This window comes from Mobula hypostoma, chromosome 5 (assembly GCF_963921235.1).
Source record: "Mobula hypostoma chromosome 5, sMobHyp1.1, whole genome shotgun sequence".
Taxonomy (NCBI): Eukaryota; Metazoa; Chordata; class Chondrichthyes; order Myliobatiformes; family Myliobatidae; genus Mobula; species Mobula hypostoma.
In genome coordinates, this window is record NC_086101.1 from 165,952,200 (window position 1) to 165,972,038 (window position 19,839).

Consider the following 19,839-nt stretch of genomic DNA (forward strand, 5'->3'; position numbering starts at 1 on the left):
CACGTATTGTATGCCACATTCCCTACAATAAAGTCATCTGGAAGCAAATTCAAAAAAGGTACTGCCACAACTGTCTTTATGCTGTAAACTATGAACCATTGCCCAACAGAAGTCAAACAGGTGCTGGTGCCAACCTCTGTGATGCTGGTTGGAAAGCATATTGGACCAAGGAAGGACCGTGCTACTCAGAGGAAATGTGAAAGTGACGAAAGCAGTGGTCCGACTACAACAGATTTGGTAGGCAACATACCTGAGAAAGCTTCTGATATGTTAAAAATGCAGTTTCTTATGAAATGTGGCTATGTTTTAACCTGGAAGAGAGTTCAAGGAGCTTCAAGAAAGCGGCAAGCTTTCAACTTGTGTGAGTATAAACATCCAGAATCTACTCTGCCATGCATTATGGTTCTTGCATGAACTTCAATTAGGAGACAAAAAGCTAGGAGTCAATGGAGATACAAAAACAGGGGATGTTGTGGATGAGGAAATCAAAAGAAGAGATCGGATTGTAAAGGGAGCAACAGGAGGATTATTAAGAGAATACTCCAGTGAGCTAAATACATCTTCACAAGATCAAGATGCACAAACTAGAAGAAAGAGGAGAGAAGGGATGGAGAGAAAGAACGTGAACAAGAAAGGTGTGAAAGAGAAGGAATGTGAGAAAGCAGAAGAAAGGGATTGAAATAGATCCAGAGAGAGAAATGGAGAAAAATGGTATCCAGAGCTGTCAGAATCCCTTCCTGCAGTTTCAGAGTCAACTCCTACAACCATCATGGAGGAGGCCCCAGAACCTGAGATTGTTTCACAGCCACAAATCTCACCTGCCAAGCAAAGTGACCTTCCTCGCCAGGAAAGGTGTTATTTCACAACAGTAAGAAAGCCTCCACAGGGATTAAATCTTTAAACCTGAATGGGACAATTTAAAATTTACTATGCTGTGGACATCTGTATATAGTAGTTGCATTATATAATATGCCATGTATATAGTTGAGATTGAGTTGGAGCTTATAGTTAAGCAGGGAGAAGTGTTGTGAACTTACTTTTCAGTGGTATTTGAGTAATCTTGTTTGAGTAAGCATTCTTGTTGTTTAAATGATTTTTATAGGTTTATGTCTACGCGAAATGCATACGTCATCAAGTTACCAGGTGATATGTGGTGCCTCGCTTAAAGTAAACTCTAAGTTAGACCTACATTTTGGACTCCCGTGTCTTCCTTTGAACTAGTTTAATGTTTTGAAGACATAACAGCTATACTTCCAATGAAGCCTGTGCAAGTCTGCGACTGTGGGTTGGTATTCCCAAGTTATAAATACCATTTTAATTAAAGCTTTGGACAAAGTAGTTAAGGTACAAGTGAGGCTTCTCTTACTCTTGGAGATTATTTTATCACTGGCCTTCTACCGGAATGCTCTGACCTGGACTCTGGCTCCTGCCTCGACTCTTCATTTACTGTCCGTTACCTCTAACCGCCAACATCCCTGTTCCTAAACCCTAACTGCCCGCACTGCCTTCAAATGTAAAACCCAACCACGTCTGAGCCATGACCTCGACGGACATCACAGCTTGGGGCCATCTTGACTGTAATTAATGTGATATGAATTACATAATTTGTCCTTCTCCAATGACTGTACAATTCATTTAAAATTTGATAGAGCTGCTTTCCCCTATTATTACTCACGTTATTCCAAAGAAGAAATTAGATGTTCCCAATCTATAGGATAGAAGGTTCAGGCATTCTTTTGCATCTCTGTATATCTATAGAAAATGTGGAAAAGGAGGAATAATCAAAATATACACTAAATCAAATTGCAATTCTTAAACATACTTTAATAACATTAAACAGTATGGAATACTTTGCGGTTTAATGGGACATTCTTGATTATAAGAATAAGTTACATTTGCCACTTCTTTATGTTCAGTTGCATATATGTAGGAAGTTATGGCAGGCTGTTCCACTGCAAGAGAAATCATGATCACTCAGTCCCAATTTTGCCTTTATCCGTGCATTTATGGAAGGAATTAGTCAATGGATGTTAATCAAGAATTCATTCTCCCTCCCATTAACCCACTAACCATCACTTAATTGGCATTGGCAAAGAATAGAATTCAAGCTGAAAGATCTAGATATTTGTTTACACATTGAAAAGCCAGTGATTAGGAAAAGAAGCTTCCCCCATGCAGCCATGGGAAATGCAACATCTTTCATCCCTTCCCTTCCCAACATCCAGAGACACAAACAGTGAAGCTGCAATTCACTTGTACTCCTTCTAGTCTACCGCACCGTATTGGCTATAGTGGAGAAACAAAATGCAGATTGCAGAGCATCTGTGTTCAGTCTGCATGGTCCATGCCTGCCACGTTAATTCACCATTCCACTACCACTCTGATTTCTGTCTGTGTTATAATGAGGCTCATAATAACACCACATCCTCCACCTGGGCATGCTGAAGCTTTCTGGATTCAATAGAGAATTCACCAATTTCATGCAGCTCAAAACTTCTGGCTCAGAATTGGCAATTCCTGTCCTTCCTCTTGGCTCAGTTTTTCTTAGTCTCCCTCCAAGATATTCCTCTTACTTTTCCTACTGAAGACATCCTTTTTCCTCTAGCCCAGCGCTGAAAGGCCTCAGACATTAAAGATTAACCAGTACTCTTCCCCACAACTGCTGTCAACCTGTGGAGAGTTTCCAAGAACAGGTGAGGAGAGGTGCAGCAGAACTCAGGTGTACTGTGTCAGCAGTTGTGGCACAGCTTTATTTATTCTTAACTGGGATTGTTGGCCTTAATCTAATAAAGTACAACTAAGTTTTATCTTTTCTAATTTTATATTTGTTTTAAATTGAGTTAGAATGATACAATATATAGAAAAGGCTTTCTTAGCCCACCTCATCCATGCCAAGACCCCTATCTCCTGCATCAGGCTCCTTCATCTGTCCAAATGCAAAACAATGGCTGTATTTAATTAGGAATTTGAGGAAATTTGGTATGTCACCAAAGACGCTGGTAAATTTCTACAGGTGTACTGTGGAAAGCATTCTAACTGGTTGCATCGCCGTCGGGTATGGAGAGGCCACCGCAAAGGATCAGAAAAACAGCAGAAAACTGCAACCGAGCCAGCTCCATCATGAGCACCAGCCTCTCCAGCATCGAGGACATCTTCAAAAGGCGATGCCTCAAAAAGGCAGCACCCATCATCACGGACCCCCACTACACAGGACATGCCCCCTTCTCCTTGTTACCAGTAAGAAGGTGGCACACGAGCCTGAAGACACAAGCTCAATGTTAGAGGAACAGCCTTTTTCCCCCTCTGATATCAAATTTCTGTATGGACAGTGAACCCATGTCACTCATACACACACACGATTCTGGTTAATTGGGGCATTGGTTAATCGGGCCATCCACTTAGCTGGGACAACTCTCAAAGAATACAACCAAATTGGGAAAAGAGCCAGGATTTCCTTCGTTTATTTGGGGACTTCGGGACACGACAGAGTTTAATTGAACACAGGAAACTGTTATTTCGACAGTTTCAAACCAGCATCAGTCGAGTGCACCTGTATGGCCATTAGGTACTACATGACACAAACAGCAGTTTTTTTAAAAAACGTGTCGTTATGTGCACTTGTGTTCCATAGGCAGTGATTTTTGTCACTGATAGTTGGCAAGAAATAAGCAGTAAAACAACTAAGAATTATATTCACTGTGGTTTCAAGTATTTAGGGTGGGAGATGCCCGAAACGGCCATAAGTGAAAGTGAAACAATTTCACTATGTCATGTGTGACGCCAAGCAGAGCTACCGGACGAATGATGCTAATGAGAGAGATAACAGAAGACAATGGAGAAACATTCAAAATGCTAATAAGAGAGAAGAGAGGGATTAACGAGAAAGAAACACAATTCAGATATTGACAAACTGTTTGCTTTGAACTGAACTGTTTGAAGTTTGATGGACAGGGGATACCCCAGTAGGGGGATAAAAACAGCAGGTTTGCTAAGGCACGACACATGCCATGAGACCCTGTAAAGAGCAGTGTGCCCCCACAAGTTGGTGGGAGTTTGGAGGACCGGTTCGCGGGAACCGATCAGAGGCTCACAAGGTGTAAAGGTACGATTGGTGGGAACCTGGGGTGTGTGTCCGCCCTTGCCTGGGTGCCGGGTTCACCGCAGAAGAACGATCGTATCCGGAACGGAGGGGTCACAGTCGGTGACCATAGCGGGATTAGAAGACATCAAAAGGTCTGCCCGAAATCAACTGCGAAGACATCAAAAGGTCTGCCTGAAACCAACTGCATCTCTCTCTCTCTCTCCCCCTAACGGTACAACAACAGCGACTACTTCGAACTGCACTAAACTGAACTGAACTCTGCTTCACTTGAGACTGATCATTTTAGCTCTAGACTGTGATAGAGCTTGGTTGATTCCTATTACCCTAGTTCTGTGTATATGTGTGTATTATCATTGCAAACCTGTTACATTTATATCCTTACGATTAGTGTACTGTATTACTTATTTCTTTAATAAAACTTTATTAGTTCCTCGTAATCACAGACTCCAACGAGCGTTCCATTTCTGCTGGTTTGGCAACCCAGTTACGGGGTACGTAACAACTACTTCAATAAGTTAGGAACTATGAAGAATTCTTGAACCTTCCAGTCAAGAAGGTTGTGTACAACGTTTCTTTGGCAGTCATCTTCTGAATAGATCATGAAACCACATATTTCACTTCTTTTTTTTAATATATGTTTGTTTTTCATCTTGGATATGATTCTGGAATGGTTGGAGCCTGTGATTTATATTTGGATGCTTCAGCACTCTGCAGTCTCCCACAGGATTCTGGGAGGCAGAGGCAGCATGCGCGAAGCTCATGGTGGGCAGGGCGCAAGCCAACGTTCGACTCCATTTCACCGATTAAAGCTTTCATTGTTCGCCAAGCAAAGCCATGAGAGACTTTGAAACACCAAGGAAATTGTGGAGGGTGAATACCGACTGCCTGCTTTTTGATCGCTGGGGATCACATTGCCACCTGAGAGGGGAGAGCCTGTTGCCGTGCCTGGAGAATGTTGCCCAGATTTTCTGCATTTTGGGATATGGACTTCAACTATAGACATTTTTTTCTCATCTTATAGTTTTGTTGTATTCTGTGTTTATCACCTGGTCTTTCTCGCCTTTTTGTATGTGGGAGTAGGGATTTGAGGGTCAGAGTGCCTGTTCTCTTTTTGTTCTTTTTTTTGTGGGGGGGGTGATTTGAGGGTTGATGATCTTCTTGGTTTCGTGGCTGTCTGAAGAAGAATTTCAGAGTTGTGTACTTTGATAATAAATGGACCTTTGAATCTTTGAACTTTGAAGTATCGACAATCATCTTGATTTTTTTACAATGAAAATGAAGTTTTGGAGGATGCACTCATTGAAAGCATTGTCTGAAGACAGTCCACAATCTGCACTAGGTGCCTGCGCTGATTTTGTTCATTTACAGTCAATCAAAAGAACACAGTAGTGTACACTGGATGAATTTCTCTATCCATAATTATGAGAAACTAACACAGTCCCATAGTACTGTAGTGGCACTGGCAGTGTTCCATTTTTTTCCGTGTTTTATTTAACTACTCAGTTAGATGGTAGTTTGCCTCTGTTTTTTTTCCCCCACACCTTTCTGTTTCCATGAAACATCCATGGCTAATTGGGCCAAAATGTAGTCCCGATGTGTCACAATCCACTGTGTCGCCATACACCCCTTCGATCTTCCGTAAGTTCTTCTCTCACTTTGAAATTGTGTTCTCTAATTGTAGACTCCCCTGCCTTCGAGACAGAAAAGAAAATACTCAGGACTATCTCTGCCCCTCAATTTTATAAATCTCTACAAGGTCATCCCAATGTTACAGTGAGAATGAACCCAGTTTATTCAGAAGGCCATAAGACATAGGAAAAGAGTTCAGCCATTTGGCCTATTGAGTCTCCTCCACCAAATGATCATGGCCAATTTACTTTCCCTCTCAACTCCATTCTCCTGCCTTCTCCCCTTAATGTTTGATGCCCTGACTAATAGAGAACCCATCAATCTCTGCTTTCAATGAATTGGCTGTGGTACCAATTGCACAGATTCACCACACTCTGGTTAAGAAATTCCTCTTCATCTCTGTTCTAAAGGGACATCCTTCTATTCTGAGAATGTGCCCTCTGGTCCCAGATCCTCCCACTAATGGAAACATCTTCAGCAAGTCCACTCTTTCTAGTCCTTTCAATATTCAGTAGATTTCAATGAGATTCCAACACCCCCCCCCCAAAATCATTCTTCTAAACTTCAGTGAGTATAATCCCAGAACCATCAAATGCTCCTCATATATTAACCTTTCATTCCCAGAATCAAATGTTCATTCTCTCCTCTGAGCACTCTACTTATAACCTTTTGAATCACGAATGGTTGCACGCAAGCTATGAAGGCTGCAAATGGAATGTTGGCCTTCATTGCTAGAAGGATTGCACTTAAGAGCAGGGAGGTTATGCTGCAACTGTACAGGGTACTGGTGCGGCCACACCTGGAGTACAGTGTGCAGTTCTGGTCTCCTCACTTGAGGAAGGACATACTGGCTTTGGAGGCAGTGCAGAGGAGGTTCACCAGTTTGATTACAGAGATGAGGAGAGACTGAGGCGCCTCGGACTGTACTCCCTGGAATTCAGAAGAATGAGAAGAGATCTTATAGAACCATACAAAATTATGAAAGGCGTAGCTAAAATAGTGGCAGGAAAGTTGTTTCCATTGGTAGGTGAGACTAGAACTAGGGGATGTAGCCTCAAGATTCAGGGGAGTAGATTTAGAATGGAGATGAGGAGAAACTGCTTTTCCCCAGAGAGTGGTGAATCTGTGGAATTTTCTGCCCAATGAAGCAGTGGAGGCTACCTCAGTAAATACAAATGTTGTATATTTAAGACAAGGTTGGATTGATTTTTGCATAGTAGGGGAATTAAGGGTTTATGGGGAAAAGGCAGGTAGGTGTAGATGAGTCCATGGCCAGATCAGCCATGATCTTATCGAATGGCAGAGCAGGTTCAACGGGCCAGATGGACGACTCCTGCTCCTATTTCTTATGTTCTTAACTACAGCACTTCATTCTAGGTAACATCCTGGCCAATTTGCTTTCGTACTCCCTGCTATTGTTACCACTGTAACTACAATTTGCATACCATCACAACAGGTCAATGGCAGGCGCAATCTCGATGGCTCTTCACATGGCCTTAGACCACCTGGACAATATAAACACCTATGTCAGGCTTCTGTTCATTGACTATAGCTCAGCATTTAACACCATCATTCCCACAATCCTGATTAAGAGATTACAGAACCTGGGCCTCTGTACCTCCCTCTGCAATTGGATCCTTGACTTCCTAACCGGAAGACCACAGCCTGTGCTGATTGGTGATAATATATCCTCCTCGCTGATGATCAACACTGGCACACCTCAGGGGTGTGTGCTTAGCCCACTGCTCTACTCTCAATACCTATGACTGTGTGGCTAAGCAAAGCTCAAATACCATCTATAAATTTGCTGATAATACAACCATTGGTGGTAGAATCTCAGATGGAGACAAGATGGCGTGCAGGAGTGAGAAATAACAACTAGTGGAGTGGTGTTGCAGCAACAACCTGGCACTCAACATCAGTAAGACGAAAGAGCTGATTGTGGACTTTAGGAAGGGTAAGATGAAGGAACAGATACCAATCCTCACAGAGGGATCAGAAATGGAGAGAGTGAGCAGCTTCAAGTTCCAGCATGTCAAGATCTCTGTTGGGACTAACTTAATTCCAACATATCGGGGCAGTTATAAAGAAGGCAAGACAGTGACTATACTTCATTAGGAGTTTGAAGAAATTTGGTAAATATTCAACAAATATACTCTCAAACTTCTATAGATGTACCGTGGCGAGCTTTCTGACAGGCTGCATCACTGTCTGCTATGGGGGGGGGGGGGGGGATGCTACTGCACAGGACCGAGAGAAGCTGCAGATTTAGTTGGTTCCATCTTGGATACTAGCCTACAAAGTACCCAGAATATCTTCTAAGAGCAGTGTCTCAGAAAGGCAGCGTCCATTATTAAGGACTCCCAGCACTCAGGACATGCTCTTTTCTCAGGTAGGAGATACAGAAGCCTGAAGGCACACACTCAGTGATTCAAGAACAGTTTCTTCCCCTCTGCCACCTGAATCCTACATGGAGATTGAACCCTTGAACACTACCTCACTTTTTTAATATATATTATTCCTCTTTTTGCATGATTTTAATCTATTCAATATACATATACTGTTATTTATTTATTTATTCTTCTTTTCTATATTATGTATTGCATTGAACTGCTGTTGCTAAGTTAACAAATTTCATGTCACATGCCGGTGATAGTAAACCCGATTCTGATTCCGACATTCTGCCTGTAGTGTGCTGACCAGAATTGTACCCCCCACCATTGAGCACATCTACAAAGAACAGTGCCACAAGAAAGCAGCATCCACCAACAAGGACCCCCACCATTCAGGCCATTCTCTGTTCCCACTGCTGCCACGGGGAAGGAGATACAGGAGCCTTAGATCCCACACCATCGGTTTCAAGAAAAGTTATTACCCTTCAAACATCAGGCTCCTGAACCAGCCAATAACTTCACTCACCTCAATACAAAACTGATTCCATAACCTATGGTCTTACTTTCATTGACTCTACAAGTCATGTCCTTGGTATTATTTATCTATTTACTTATTTATATACAGTGGATTCCTGTTAATTGGGCCATTGGTTAATGGGGGCAGCTGCTTATTTGGGACAACTTTCAAAGAGCAAAAACTAATCATGAAAATAGCTGGTATTCCCTTTACTTATTTGGGACACAATGCCACTTAACTGCTGCCAAACGGTCTCTAACTCGCGTCAGTTGTGTCCACTTACAAAGCCACCAGACACTACACCATGCTTAGAGCAAACAGTTTTTTAAAATATCTGATAGTTGCTGAGAAATAAGCAGTAAGGTAATTCAGAACTGTTTCGCTCACTGCGGTTTCAAGCGTTCAGGCTATCTATTATTTATTTAATATCCGGCCCACAAAAACCTCGGATTAGCGTGACAAGAAGAATCATGTCGGCTCGGACATTGCCTGGATTAACAAGGTCCATACCAATGGTGGAGGAACCGGGACCATCTGGTGAGAAATTGGTTACCAGGACAAACCATAAACGAATGAGACTGGGCAATATAGAATTAATGGAATGCTACTTTAACAGAGGATACATCAAGCGCATGCGGGGACTCTGGCAACAATGAAGACCGTCGTCCACATTCACGGAAAAACAACTGATTGCCCAGTGATCAAACATTGTCAGAGGACTCCTATCATATCTTGAACTGGAAGACATACAATCATGATGCACCACAGCAACATCACTGCAGAACTGAGCCAATCGGGAAATACGAGTTCAAACCCCACCTCCACAACTCACAGATGAAGCATAGGTAATAGCATCGCTTTGTACATGGGAAATGCAAGTTCGAACCTCACCTCGGGGCATATCGACGCTGGCTGCTGCCATCAGAGAGACGATCGCGGCTGAACTGGAGACTGCCAATTGACGAACTCGGCTCCCCAGACTAAGTGATAAAATTCCATCAGACAGCATGCTAGAAGTAACCAATGAAGCAGTACTCACAAATGCAACCTCCAACATAACTGAGACCAATACCTGACATCTGCATCGACAGCAGCAACAGTTCTAGAAATGCTGGGCAACAAAATGAAATACAGTGGAGAGTACTGTCATAACACCACTCTCCCCCTCACCCCCAGGGACGACGACTGGAAGCCAAGATGAAAACCACAAGGGTGGAGGTCAGCAGACTATCTGAGCTACAGAAAGATGGGAAGACAAAAGACTCACCTCTGTATTTCCTTAGTAACTAAGGCATGTCCATAGCCAAAGCCCTGGAAATTGCCAAGCAATGGTTAACAGCTGTGGCTACCAGACTACAGAGGTACACCAAGAACACAGACACCAAATGAATAAATGCACTCTTCTCCAAAGAACCAGAAAAAGTATTTGCACAGTTCTAGAGAAACAACATGCCAGTACCTAAACCAACCGAGACAGCAACTGAGGAGTACTGAAAGAGTATGTGGGAGAAAGAAGCATCACATAACACCAGTGCCCAATGGCTGAAAGACCTACAAGCAAGCCTCCACAATCTCCCAGAGAAGAACCCATCACCATCACAGCAGCAGATGTCCAGCAAAGGGTAGCAAGTATGACGAAACAAACATCACTAGGGCCTGACGTGATCCAAGCCTACTGGCTGAAGAAACTAACAGCTTTACATACACAGCTGACAGCTCTAATGAACCAGCTGCTTGAAGCAGGCTCCCACAACTGACTGGCTAACGCAAGGAAGGACAGTACTCATAATGAAGCATCCTCACCATCAAACTATCAGCCTATGACCTGCCTGTCAACAACATGGAAGCTCCTATCAGGCATCATAGCCACCAAGTTGAAGGAACATGTGTAAATTCCAGAGCCCTGCTCAGAGGGGGATTGGTAATGGAACCAGAGGCTCCAAGCACCAACTACTGGTAGACAAAGCAGTCATGTAAGACGTCAAGACCAGGCAAACCAAACGAACCACAGCCTGGATCGACTACCAGAAAGCATACGACTCAGGGCCTTGCACATGGATCCTGGAACGCCTGTCTCTGTACGAGATCAACAAGACACTAAGGACCTTCATCAGGAATTAGAGGACAATGCTAGGGGTTACTTCAAAGACATAGCACAAGTGTCCATCAGATGTGGAATATACCAGGGTGATGCACTATCCCCTCTGCTGTTCAGCATGGGCTTGAATCCCCTTCAGCCAGATCATCTCAAAGAGTGGATATGGGTACAGGTTCATGACAGTCACCTCCTGTACATGGATGACATCAAACTGTACGTCAGAAATGAAAGAGCCATTGACTCACTAATCCACCTGTCAAGGGTGTACAGCAGAGTCATTGGGATGTCATTTGAACTGGAAAAGTGCAGCTGGATGACAGTAAAAAGAGGCAAACTCATCGAGACTGGAGAAATTACCCAAGGGCCACATGCCAGATGAAAAGACAGCTACAAATACCTGGGTATCCTGCAGGTGCATGGAAGCCATAACAAGGACACAGGGAAGGCTGCAACATTCAAGTACCTCCAAAGAGTGGGATAGGTCCTAAAAGGCCAGCTGAATGGGAAGAACAAGATCAGAACCATCAACACATTCACCCTACCAGTCAACAGATACCCAGCCGCAATAGTGTGCTAGCCAAGGAGTGAACTGGAAGCCACTGACATCAAGACCTGGAAACTCCTAATAATACATGGAGGATTCCATCCAAAGTCAAATATCAAGCGACTGTACACCCGCTGGAATAAAGGAGGATGGGGACTTAGAAGCATCAAGGTCACAGTCCTGGAAGAAATGTGAAACATCCATGAGTATGTCAGGAAGATGGGCCCCAAGGATGACCTGCTAGGAGAACACCTCAGACAGCAGGCAGGGGATTTGGAAATGGAAGTGGGTGAAGCAGAGCCAGAGGACAAGAGGCCAAGGCAGGACAAACCACTGCATGGGATGTGCTATCGCCAGATATCAGAGGAGGCTGACATAAGGAAGTCCTACCTCTGGCTGGAAATGACAGAGCTGAGGGACAGCACAGAGGTGCTGCTCATGGCTGCACAAGAACAGGTGCTGAGCATAAGAGCAATAGAAGCAGTGGTCTATCATACCAGGCAAGACCCAAGATGCAGACTGTGCAAGGAATCTGCTGAAACCATCCGGCACATAGTAGCAGGGTGCAAGATGCAGACAGGGATAGCATATACTGAACGGCACAACCAAGTTGCAGGAATTGTGTACAGGAACATCTGCATGGAGTATGGAGTGGCCACTCCCAGGTCCAAATGCGAAACACTGAGAACATGGTGGAGGATGACAGAGTGAAGATCCTGTGGGACTTCCAAATACAGACTGATAAACGGGTACCGGCCAACCAGCCAGACATAATAATACTGGATAAGGAACAGAAGAAAGCAATAGCAATAGATGTGGCAATCCCAAATGACAGTAACATCAGGAAGAAAGAATATGAGAAGCTGGAGAAATACCAGGGCTTGAAAGAGCAGATAGAAAGGACGTGGAAGGTTAAAGCCAGAGTAATCCCAGTGGTGATAAGAGCACTTGGGCTGTGACACCCAGACCGGGACAGTAACTCCAACAAACCTAGGGAACATCTGAGATCTGGGTCCAGAAGAGCACACTACTAGGAACAGCAAGGATACTGAGCTGAGCCCTCAAGCTCCCAGACCTGTGGTAGAGGACCCGAGATTGAGGAAAAAATACACATACACACCACCCGTAACTGGTGAGAAATACCAAGGCTTGAAGAGCCGATAGATTATATATACACACACGCATACACACGCTTAGTGTAATTGACTTATTTTTTATATCATGTATTGCATTTTACTGCTGCTGCTAAGTTAACAAATTTCACAACATATGCAGGCGACATTAAATCTGATTCCAATCTATAAAAACTCTTTCCATTCACCTTCCTAACAAAGTCCAGAACTTTCCTACCTTGTTCACTAAATGATTCGCCCAAAATGTTACATCTCAGTGACCAGAAATATACAGAACGGACATGAAAAACAGGTGCAGAGACAGGAGAAAGCAAAGTTAACTCTGTACCATTTAAACAAAGGACTTGGCCATTGCTGCCTCTGACCTGAACATTAACTCTGTTCCTCATTGCACAGATGCTTCCTGAACTGCTGAGTGCTTCTAGCATTTTGTTTTCCAATAACAGCTTGAATAATTAGGAGTCTCAATATCAATATGTTAATTTAAACTGACTATTAAATAATCAAGAATTAGTAGGGTCCTTTACCTGCATTTCCACCTCCTTGATGTTGTAGAAGGGTGGCTCTCCTCGGGACAGAATTATCTGATTCATCGCAGATCTTGACATCTGCCCTGGGATGTAGAAATTCAATGGAAAGGGGATTCTTGAAGCAAACCATGGTCGGGTCAGATTGCAGTAATTTTCGATGTCAATCCAGAAAGCGTGCAGCTGCACAAAATTGTCAAGCACCATTTATCAGTAATAACATGCAAAAGCTATTCTAAACTTGTATAGTAAGAAGGTGCTTGCTCTATAATCCTAGGTGCCATAGCGATCTGCTTCTCAACAGAATGTTTTAAACTCAAATTAAGATATCTCAGAATTTAATTAGGCTGAATTATTAATATAACAAGTGACTCACTTAATCTGATCATGTTAAATGTGTGAGGGAATAATTTCTTAAAGGTCAATTAGAAAGTAACTGTATCAATAAATCAGTGAACTATAAAAGTGTGCCTTACATCTAATTCCACCAAATTTGCAACATTTTACTAAAATTATTTAATGTAGTAAGATGCAACAGGTCCTACAAAAATCCTTCAAAAGTTAGTGGATTCAGCCCGGTACATCACTGGTAAAGCCCTCCCACCACTGAGCATATCTACATGAAACACTCTCGTAGGAAAGCAGCATCCATCATCAAAGATCCTCATCACCCAGGCACGTTCTTTTCTCTGCTGCCATCAGGGAGAAGGTACAAGAGCCTCAGGACTCGCACCACCAGGTTCAAGAACAGTTACCACCTGCAACCATCAGGCTCTTAAACAAAGGGGTTAACTACCCTCACTTGCCCATCCATTGAGATGTTCCCACAACCAACAATCTCACTTGAAGGGCATCTTGTTATTTCATGTTCTCGTTTTTTATTGTATTTATTTATGTTTGCATTTGCACAATTTATTGTCTCATGCACTCTGATCCTACAATTCTACAGATTTGCTGAGTATGCCTGCAGGAAATTGAATCTCAGGGTTGTATATGGTGACAAATACATGCACTGATAATAAATGTTATATTGAACTTTTTAGAACTTTTAATTTCTCAAAACCAGTGGATTCTAGCACTTCTCGGAGTTTCATTTCTATAGACGTCAGCTCATATCTGAGGGGTTTTGGGTAAAATTGTTCATAGGTAAGTGGGTCACCCATTTTAAGTAGATAAGGTGAAAGTGTCGTAGGCCCTTGGAACACTTTTAACTATTACTTGTGGCAGAGGGTCTTTCCGTATTTTGAAGCGGAGGCAGACATTGATGCAGCAAACCCCAGGATGCCAATATCTTGTATTACTTTTGACACTGGAATATAGTTTTAACACTTAAAATTTAAAGTGCTACTAATACCTATTTCGTTTTTTGAGTATTGATGTCAACAAGTTCTTATTTAAAGTTTAACATAGAAGACCTGCATGCAAGTGGCCCCTTAACACTTCTCTCAATACTTCTGCTTTAATGACTCAGATTGAAGTGCGGTGTCTAAAATAGCATCTAAGTCGTCAGCCAGGTGACACAAATGTTGGAAACCTGCACAGTGACATCACAACAGTGCTAATAACTGCTATTCAGTAGCTTTCATGCTAGTAGGTCCTTGACTCATATCGAACTGCTATAAACCTGGGATTAACTGAGTAATGGATGCCAGCAAATGTGACCGCTCCTGGGTTCATCTTGATTTAATAGCAAAGCTATTGGCTGGGATGTCCCAGCATTACACTGGAAATTTATTTCTCCCACCCTGCATCGGTCAGTCTGTAGGCCAAAGAAAGTTATGCAGTTTTGACTAGCGGTATTTTAATTAATCCTTGGTCTATTGACAAATTCTGAATTTCATTATTTAAACTATTGAAGGGCTTTTGATACAGTGTAACCCAGTCTTATTTATATTTGTTCTGAGAGACAGAGAGATGTCAAAGTGTTGGGATGGACAGTAGTTTTTTTTTGGTGGGACTCTAGATGACGGTCTCTGGGGGTTTTGCTTCTGCTTGCAAGGTGGGTGGTGGGGGTTGATGCTTTTGCTGAAGCATATGGGGGGGGAAGGTGGAGGAGAAGAATTGATGCTTTTGTGTGGAAGGGGAGGCTTTGGGGTTCTAATGTTTTCTGTCATTCATTCTTTGGGGTTTTTCTCCTGTTCCATGGATGTCTGCAAAGAGTACGAATTTCAGGGCGTGTACATTCTCTGATGTTAAATTTAACCACTGAAGACCAAATCTTCACTCTCAAAATTTTTAGCAGCGAACCAAATTCCACAAAGGCAAATTTATATTATTCAAACTGCCTTGGAAAGAAAAAGTAACTTACTTTTCCCCAGTTCCTTTTGGAAAGAAAAAAAAATCACTAGATATCAAGGACAGGTGTATCATGATGTTTGACGTGGAAGACTAACCAAAGCATGATTATTCAATAGTCCTTGAGATGGATGAAATAAAGATCACAGAACAGGGCTCATTAAATTAAGATCTGCAAGATTAAATGAAATGTAAATGCAAATGAAATCAAATGTAAACCATTTAACTGAGTAACATCAGCAAAAAATGTGCTACTTGAATTTATTTTTACCAAAGCTGGTCGTAGCTTCTCTTCGATCAGTGCAATAAATGCCAACGTGTCAGCTGCCTGTTTAGCTGATAATTCATGGTCAGCATTATATTTCTGTCAAATGAAATAAATAGTGTAAATTAAAGGCCTTTTCATTCTTGCAGTTTTTAAGCCTAGAACTAATTCAATGCCCTTCCAACTCTGTTTGTTTTACAGCTCATCGCAGCCAGAAGCTGACTCAAATGATCCTTTCAGTGAGATCAGCAAATCAGCTTTAATGAACATCTTCATTGCCATCACCATCTGTGTTGAGACACAGACTAGATGTTCCTTGGTTAGGTGCTTCTTTGACAGAGATTTGTAGAGAATACATAGAACTTGAAACACAGAAAATGGCTCATCCAGACTGGTCTATGCACATATGAATTCCTCACATTAACTCCTTCCCATAGTACACCAATAGTCAATTCTATTCTCCCTCTTTCCACATTCTTTCCTTTAAAATATTTACTAGTTTCAACCATTTAATAATGAACTCCATATTTTCACCAATTCTTTGCCTGGGCCATCACTGACCACATACATTGTACCTATTTGCTGTGATCCATACTATCAAACCCATCCTTTAACGTTCAAATTTGGCCTTCACCCACAGAAAAAGACAGCACAGTGGCACCAGGACTGCCCAGAGCACACGAGGTCCCTGAAGCTGTACGTGTTAAGTCAGCATGAAGTCCCTGTGACTTCTGCTATGTGCTTAGTGTGAAGTCTGTATGTTCCACCCACAACTTCTCCTATGTGCCCTGGTTTCCTCCCTTATCAAAGCCATGCTGGTAGATTTGGTATATTTAAAGTGGAGGTTGCTAGGTTCTTAATTAGCCAGGGCATCAAAGGTTATGAAGAAAAGGCAGGAGAATGGGGTTGAGGTGGATAATAAATCAGCTAGTTTGAATGACAGAGTAGACTCAATGGGCCAAATGGCCTAATTCTGCTCCTATGTCTATGATCTTGGTAAGTGACAAAAGAATCTAAGGGTAACTCGTGGGTGTGTGGAGAGAATTAAGTTGCAGGGATACACGGAAAGTGGGGGCGGGGGGGAAGACAGCAGAGAATAGGACTGTGATTGTTCCCACGGGAGATGACATTTCTCTTTAAAGAATGAGGGTGAATTGGCAGAACTGTACAAGATGATGAGGCACAGATTAAGTTGATACGTAGACACTTTTTCCCAGGGTGGAAATGGCTAACATGAGGGGCATACTTTGAAGGTGATGGGAGGAAAGTATGGGGTGGGGGGTGATGTCAGAGGTAATTTTTTTTTTAAAAAAACAGAGTGGTGGGTACATGGTCAGGGGTGGTAAGAAATCATTAAAAAAGAACTCAGATAGGAACATGAAGGGCCATGTAGGAGGGATGGGTTAGATTGATCTCCAGGTAGGTTAAAACAGTCACACAACATCATGAAGCAAAGGGCCTGTACTGTGCTATAATGTTCTCTGTTCTATGACAAAGAACCCAAGACTGAAAAGCCTCCTTTTGTGAAGATCTCCCAATTGTTCAGCCTCTCCTAATCCACTCATTTGGGGTAAAATACTGTAATGTTCTTTTGTGGTCAAAACAAGGTCGCTTGTGAAGTCAACAGATTAAAATTTAAACAAAAACCTTTCAGCCATCCCAAAGTCATTTACAGTCAAGAGAGCACTCTGCTTTTAAAACAAGGTAAGCAAGTTGACAGCAAAAATAAAATGCGCTGAGTGGCCACTTTACTACGTACCTCCTGTACCTAATAAAATAACCGCTGAATGTACGCCCATGGTATTCTGCTGCTGTAACCCATCCATTTCTGGGGTCAATGTGTTGTGCATCCACTGGCCACTTTACTGGTTGTACGCTTATAATCTGCTGCCCATCCACTTCAAGATTTGACACATGAATTCAGGGATGCTCTTGTGCACATCACTATTGTAATGCATGGTTATCTGAGTTACTATCTCCTTCCTGTCAGCTTGAACCAGTCTGGCCATTCTCCTCTGACCCCTCTCATTAAAGGGCATTTATGCCCACAGAACCACCACTCACTGGATGTTTTAATGTTTTTTTTTGCACCATTCTCTGTAAATTCTACAGACTGTTGTGTGTGAAAATCACAGGAGATCAGCGGTTTCTGAGATACTCAAACCACCCTGTCTGGCACCAACAGTCATTCCATGGTCAAAGTCGCTTAGATCCCATTTCTTCCCCATTCTGATGTTGGGTCTGAACAACAATTGAACATTTGACCATGTCTGCATGCTTTTATATACGAGTTGCGGCCACATGATTGGCTGATTAGATATTTGCATTAACAAGGTGTACCTAATCAACCACTCATCCACTCATCTTACCAACTGATCAATATCATCTTGTAGCCCATAACCATCTCCATTCCTATTCACTGTACTCTAATTTTAATATCATTTGCAAATTTATGAATCAAACCCACTACATTCTTATCAAATCATTCATGCAAGTCCAAACACTGATCACAAGTACAAAATAACTCGACTATCACCCTTCAGCCTACAATTATAAAACCCAGTTTGGATCCAATTTGCCATCTTGTCCTGGATCCCATGGGTGCTAACTTTTTGATCAAATTCCCATGTGGGACCTTGTGAACAGCCATCCGGTACATTACAACTTCCCTGCCCTCATCAACACATTTATCATCACTTCATAATGTTCACTGAAACTCGCCAGACAGGATCATTCCTCCCCCGCTACACAAAACCATCCCATCTCTGATTATTCCTTACTTTGCCAAGCTTAGATTAATCCTGTACCTCATTCTACCCGTTCCCACCCCCAATAACTTCCCATCCATGGCAGTAAACTTGGACCTGTAATTACCAGGCTTAACCCTGCTGCTGCTCTTAAACCCAGAAACGACATTTGCTGCTCTCATGTTATCTGGCATATCACCTATAGCTAAGCAAACTTTAATAATCAGTTCGGACGCCAAATCCCCTGCCTTACATCCCAAGCTGCTATGGGGTGGGGTGGGGGGGCTTATCAGGTCCTGGGGATTTATCCATTATTCAGTCTACTTAATACTTCATCCTTTTTAATGATGTTCTGAAATTTTGTCTTCTCACTCCCCAAATTCCCTAGCTACAATGCACATCTCCTTAGTGAGTACAGATGGAAAGTATTCATCCTGTGTCCTTTGGCTCCATGCACAGATTGCCATTTTTGTTACTAAATTCTTTGATTGCCTCTTGCCTTACTAGATTGGACTTAATCTTCCTGGTGGTGGGTTCAATGCCTCAGGATCACCTTCTGTGTTCTCCTCACACTCATACCCACCAGACGAAGGTACAGAAGGCCCATTCAGCAAAATCTGACTCAGTTTTATCGGCTAGCAAAGCTGTGAACATCATTTATCAATTTTTATTCAGAGGTCTTTGACATTCAGAGACAGTTAAAAACTAAAGCAATTAATAAGGAATGTGCCTCCAGTTGCTTCCCTGCGGTACCACATATCACCATTAAAATCAGTGGGGACTGGGATGCTTTGCCATTTCTGATCAACAAGACCTGAAGAGCCATCACTTTGCTGTTTTAGGCATAAAGTTTCATGAATTATTGGGTCATTCTCACATTGCAATCCATGAAGTGCAGGTAACAACCAGAGCTACACTTCATCATTGGCTGTACAGTATTCAGAAAAATCAGTTATGAAACTATACATGCAAAATTTGAAGATGTAGTATAAATAATGTTGAACAAAGCTGCATCTGCACTAAACATTCTTCATACAAAATCCACTTTCCTTCATTATAATTATTTTGCATGCAACCACTTGTATTTAATTAACTTGGCACAACAAACATACCTGTTTCCTCAGGAAGTTCAAAATGTTATCAGGTTGCACAATATTCTTATTATCGGAAATCAATACAGGAATGTCCCCTAAAGGAAGGTAATTACCAGCATTATAATTCAGTTCTCACTATAAATAACATGTAGCTGCAATGTTACCTGGATGACTAGATACTTGGGCTTAGTTTTTACCTCAGAGGAAAAGCATCAAGTAAAGTCACTTTTAATTGTAATTTCGATCATAACTGCTGGTACAGTACACAGTAAAAACAAGACATTTTTCAGGACCATGGTGCTACATGTCCTGAAAAAACATTTTGTTAGGGCAAGATTTCCATGTAACAACTAAAATTTCAAAATTAAGTTTCAGACAATTCCCATATCCTCCTCTTGCTCTGAAGCTGTCTGTTTCCTTCATGTGCCAGAATATAATCTCTTTGGGGAAAAAAAAACTTATATAATCACAAGAGATTCCACAGATGCTGGAAAT

General features: G+C 42.2%; 1 protein-coding gene across 4 annotated transcripts in view; it reads right to left on the reverse strand.

Annotated features, from left to right (window-relative positions):
* Positions 1-19,839, reverse strand: part of mtx3 (metaxin 3) — a 43,652-nt gene that overhangs the window by 16,519 nt on the left and 7,294 nt on the right. For all 4 annotated transcript variants that reach the window (XR_010018092.1, XM_063049336.1, XM_063049337.1 and 1 more), the window contains exons 3-6: positions 19,363-19,439; positions 15,510-15,602; positions 12,944-13,126; positions 1,676-1,752 (exon numbers count right to left, since the gene is read on the reverse strand). Coding sequence is in view for 3 of the 4 variants with exons in the window: in XM_063049336.1 (XP_062905406.1) it covers positions 1,676-1,752; positions 12,944-13,126; positions 15,510-15,602; positions 19,363-19,439 (430 nt within the window). In the remaining variant the exon portion in view is untranslated. The remainder of the gene's footprint in view (positions 1-1,675; positions 1,753-12,943; positions 13,127-15,509; positions 15,603-19,362; positions 19,440-19,839) is intronic.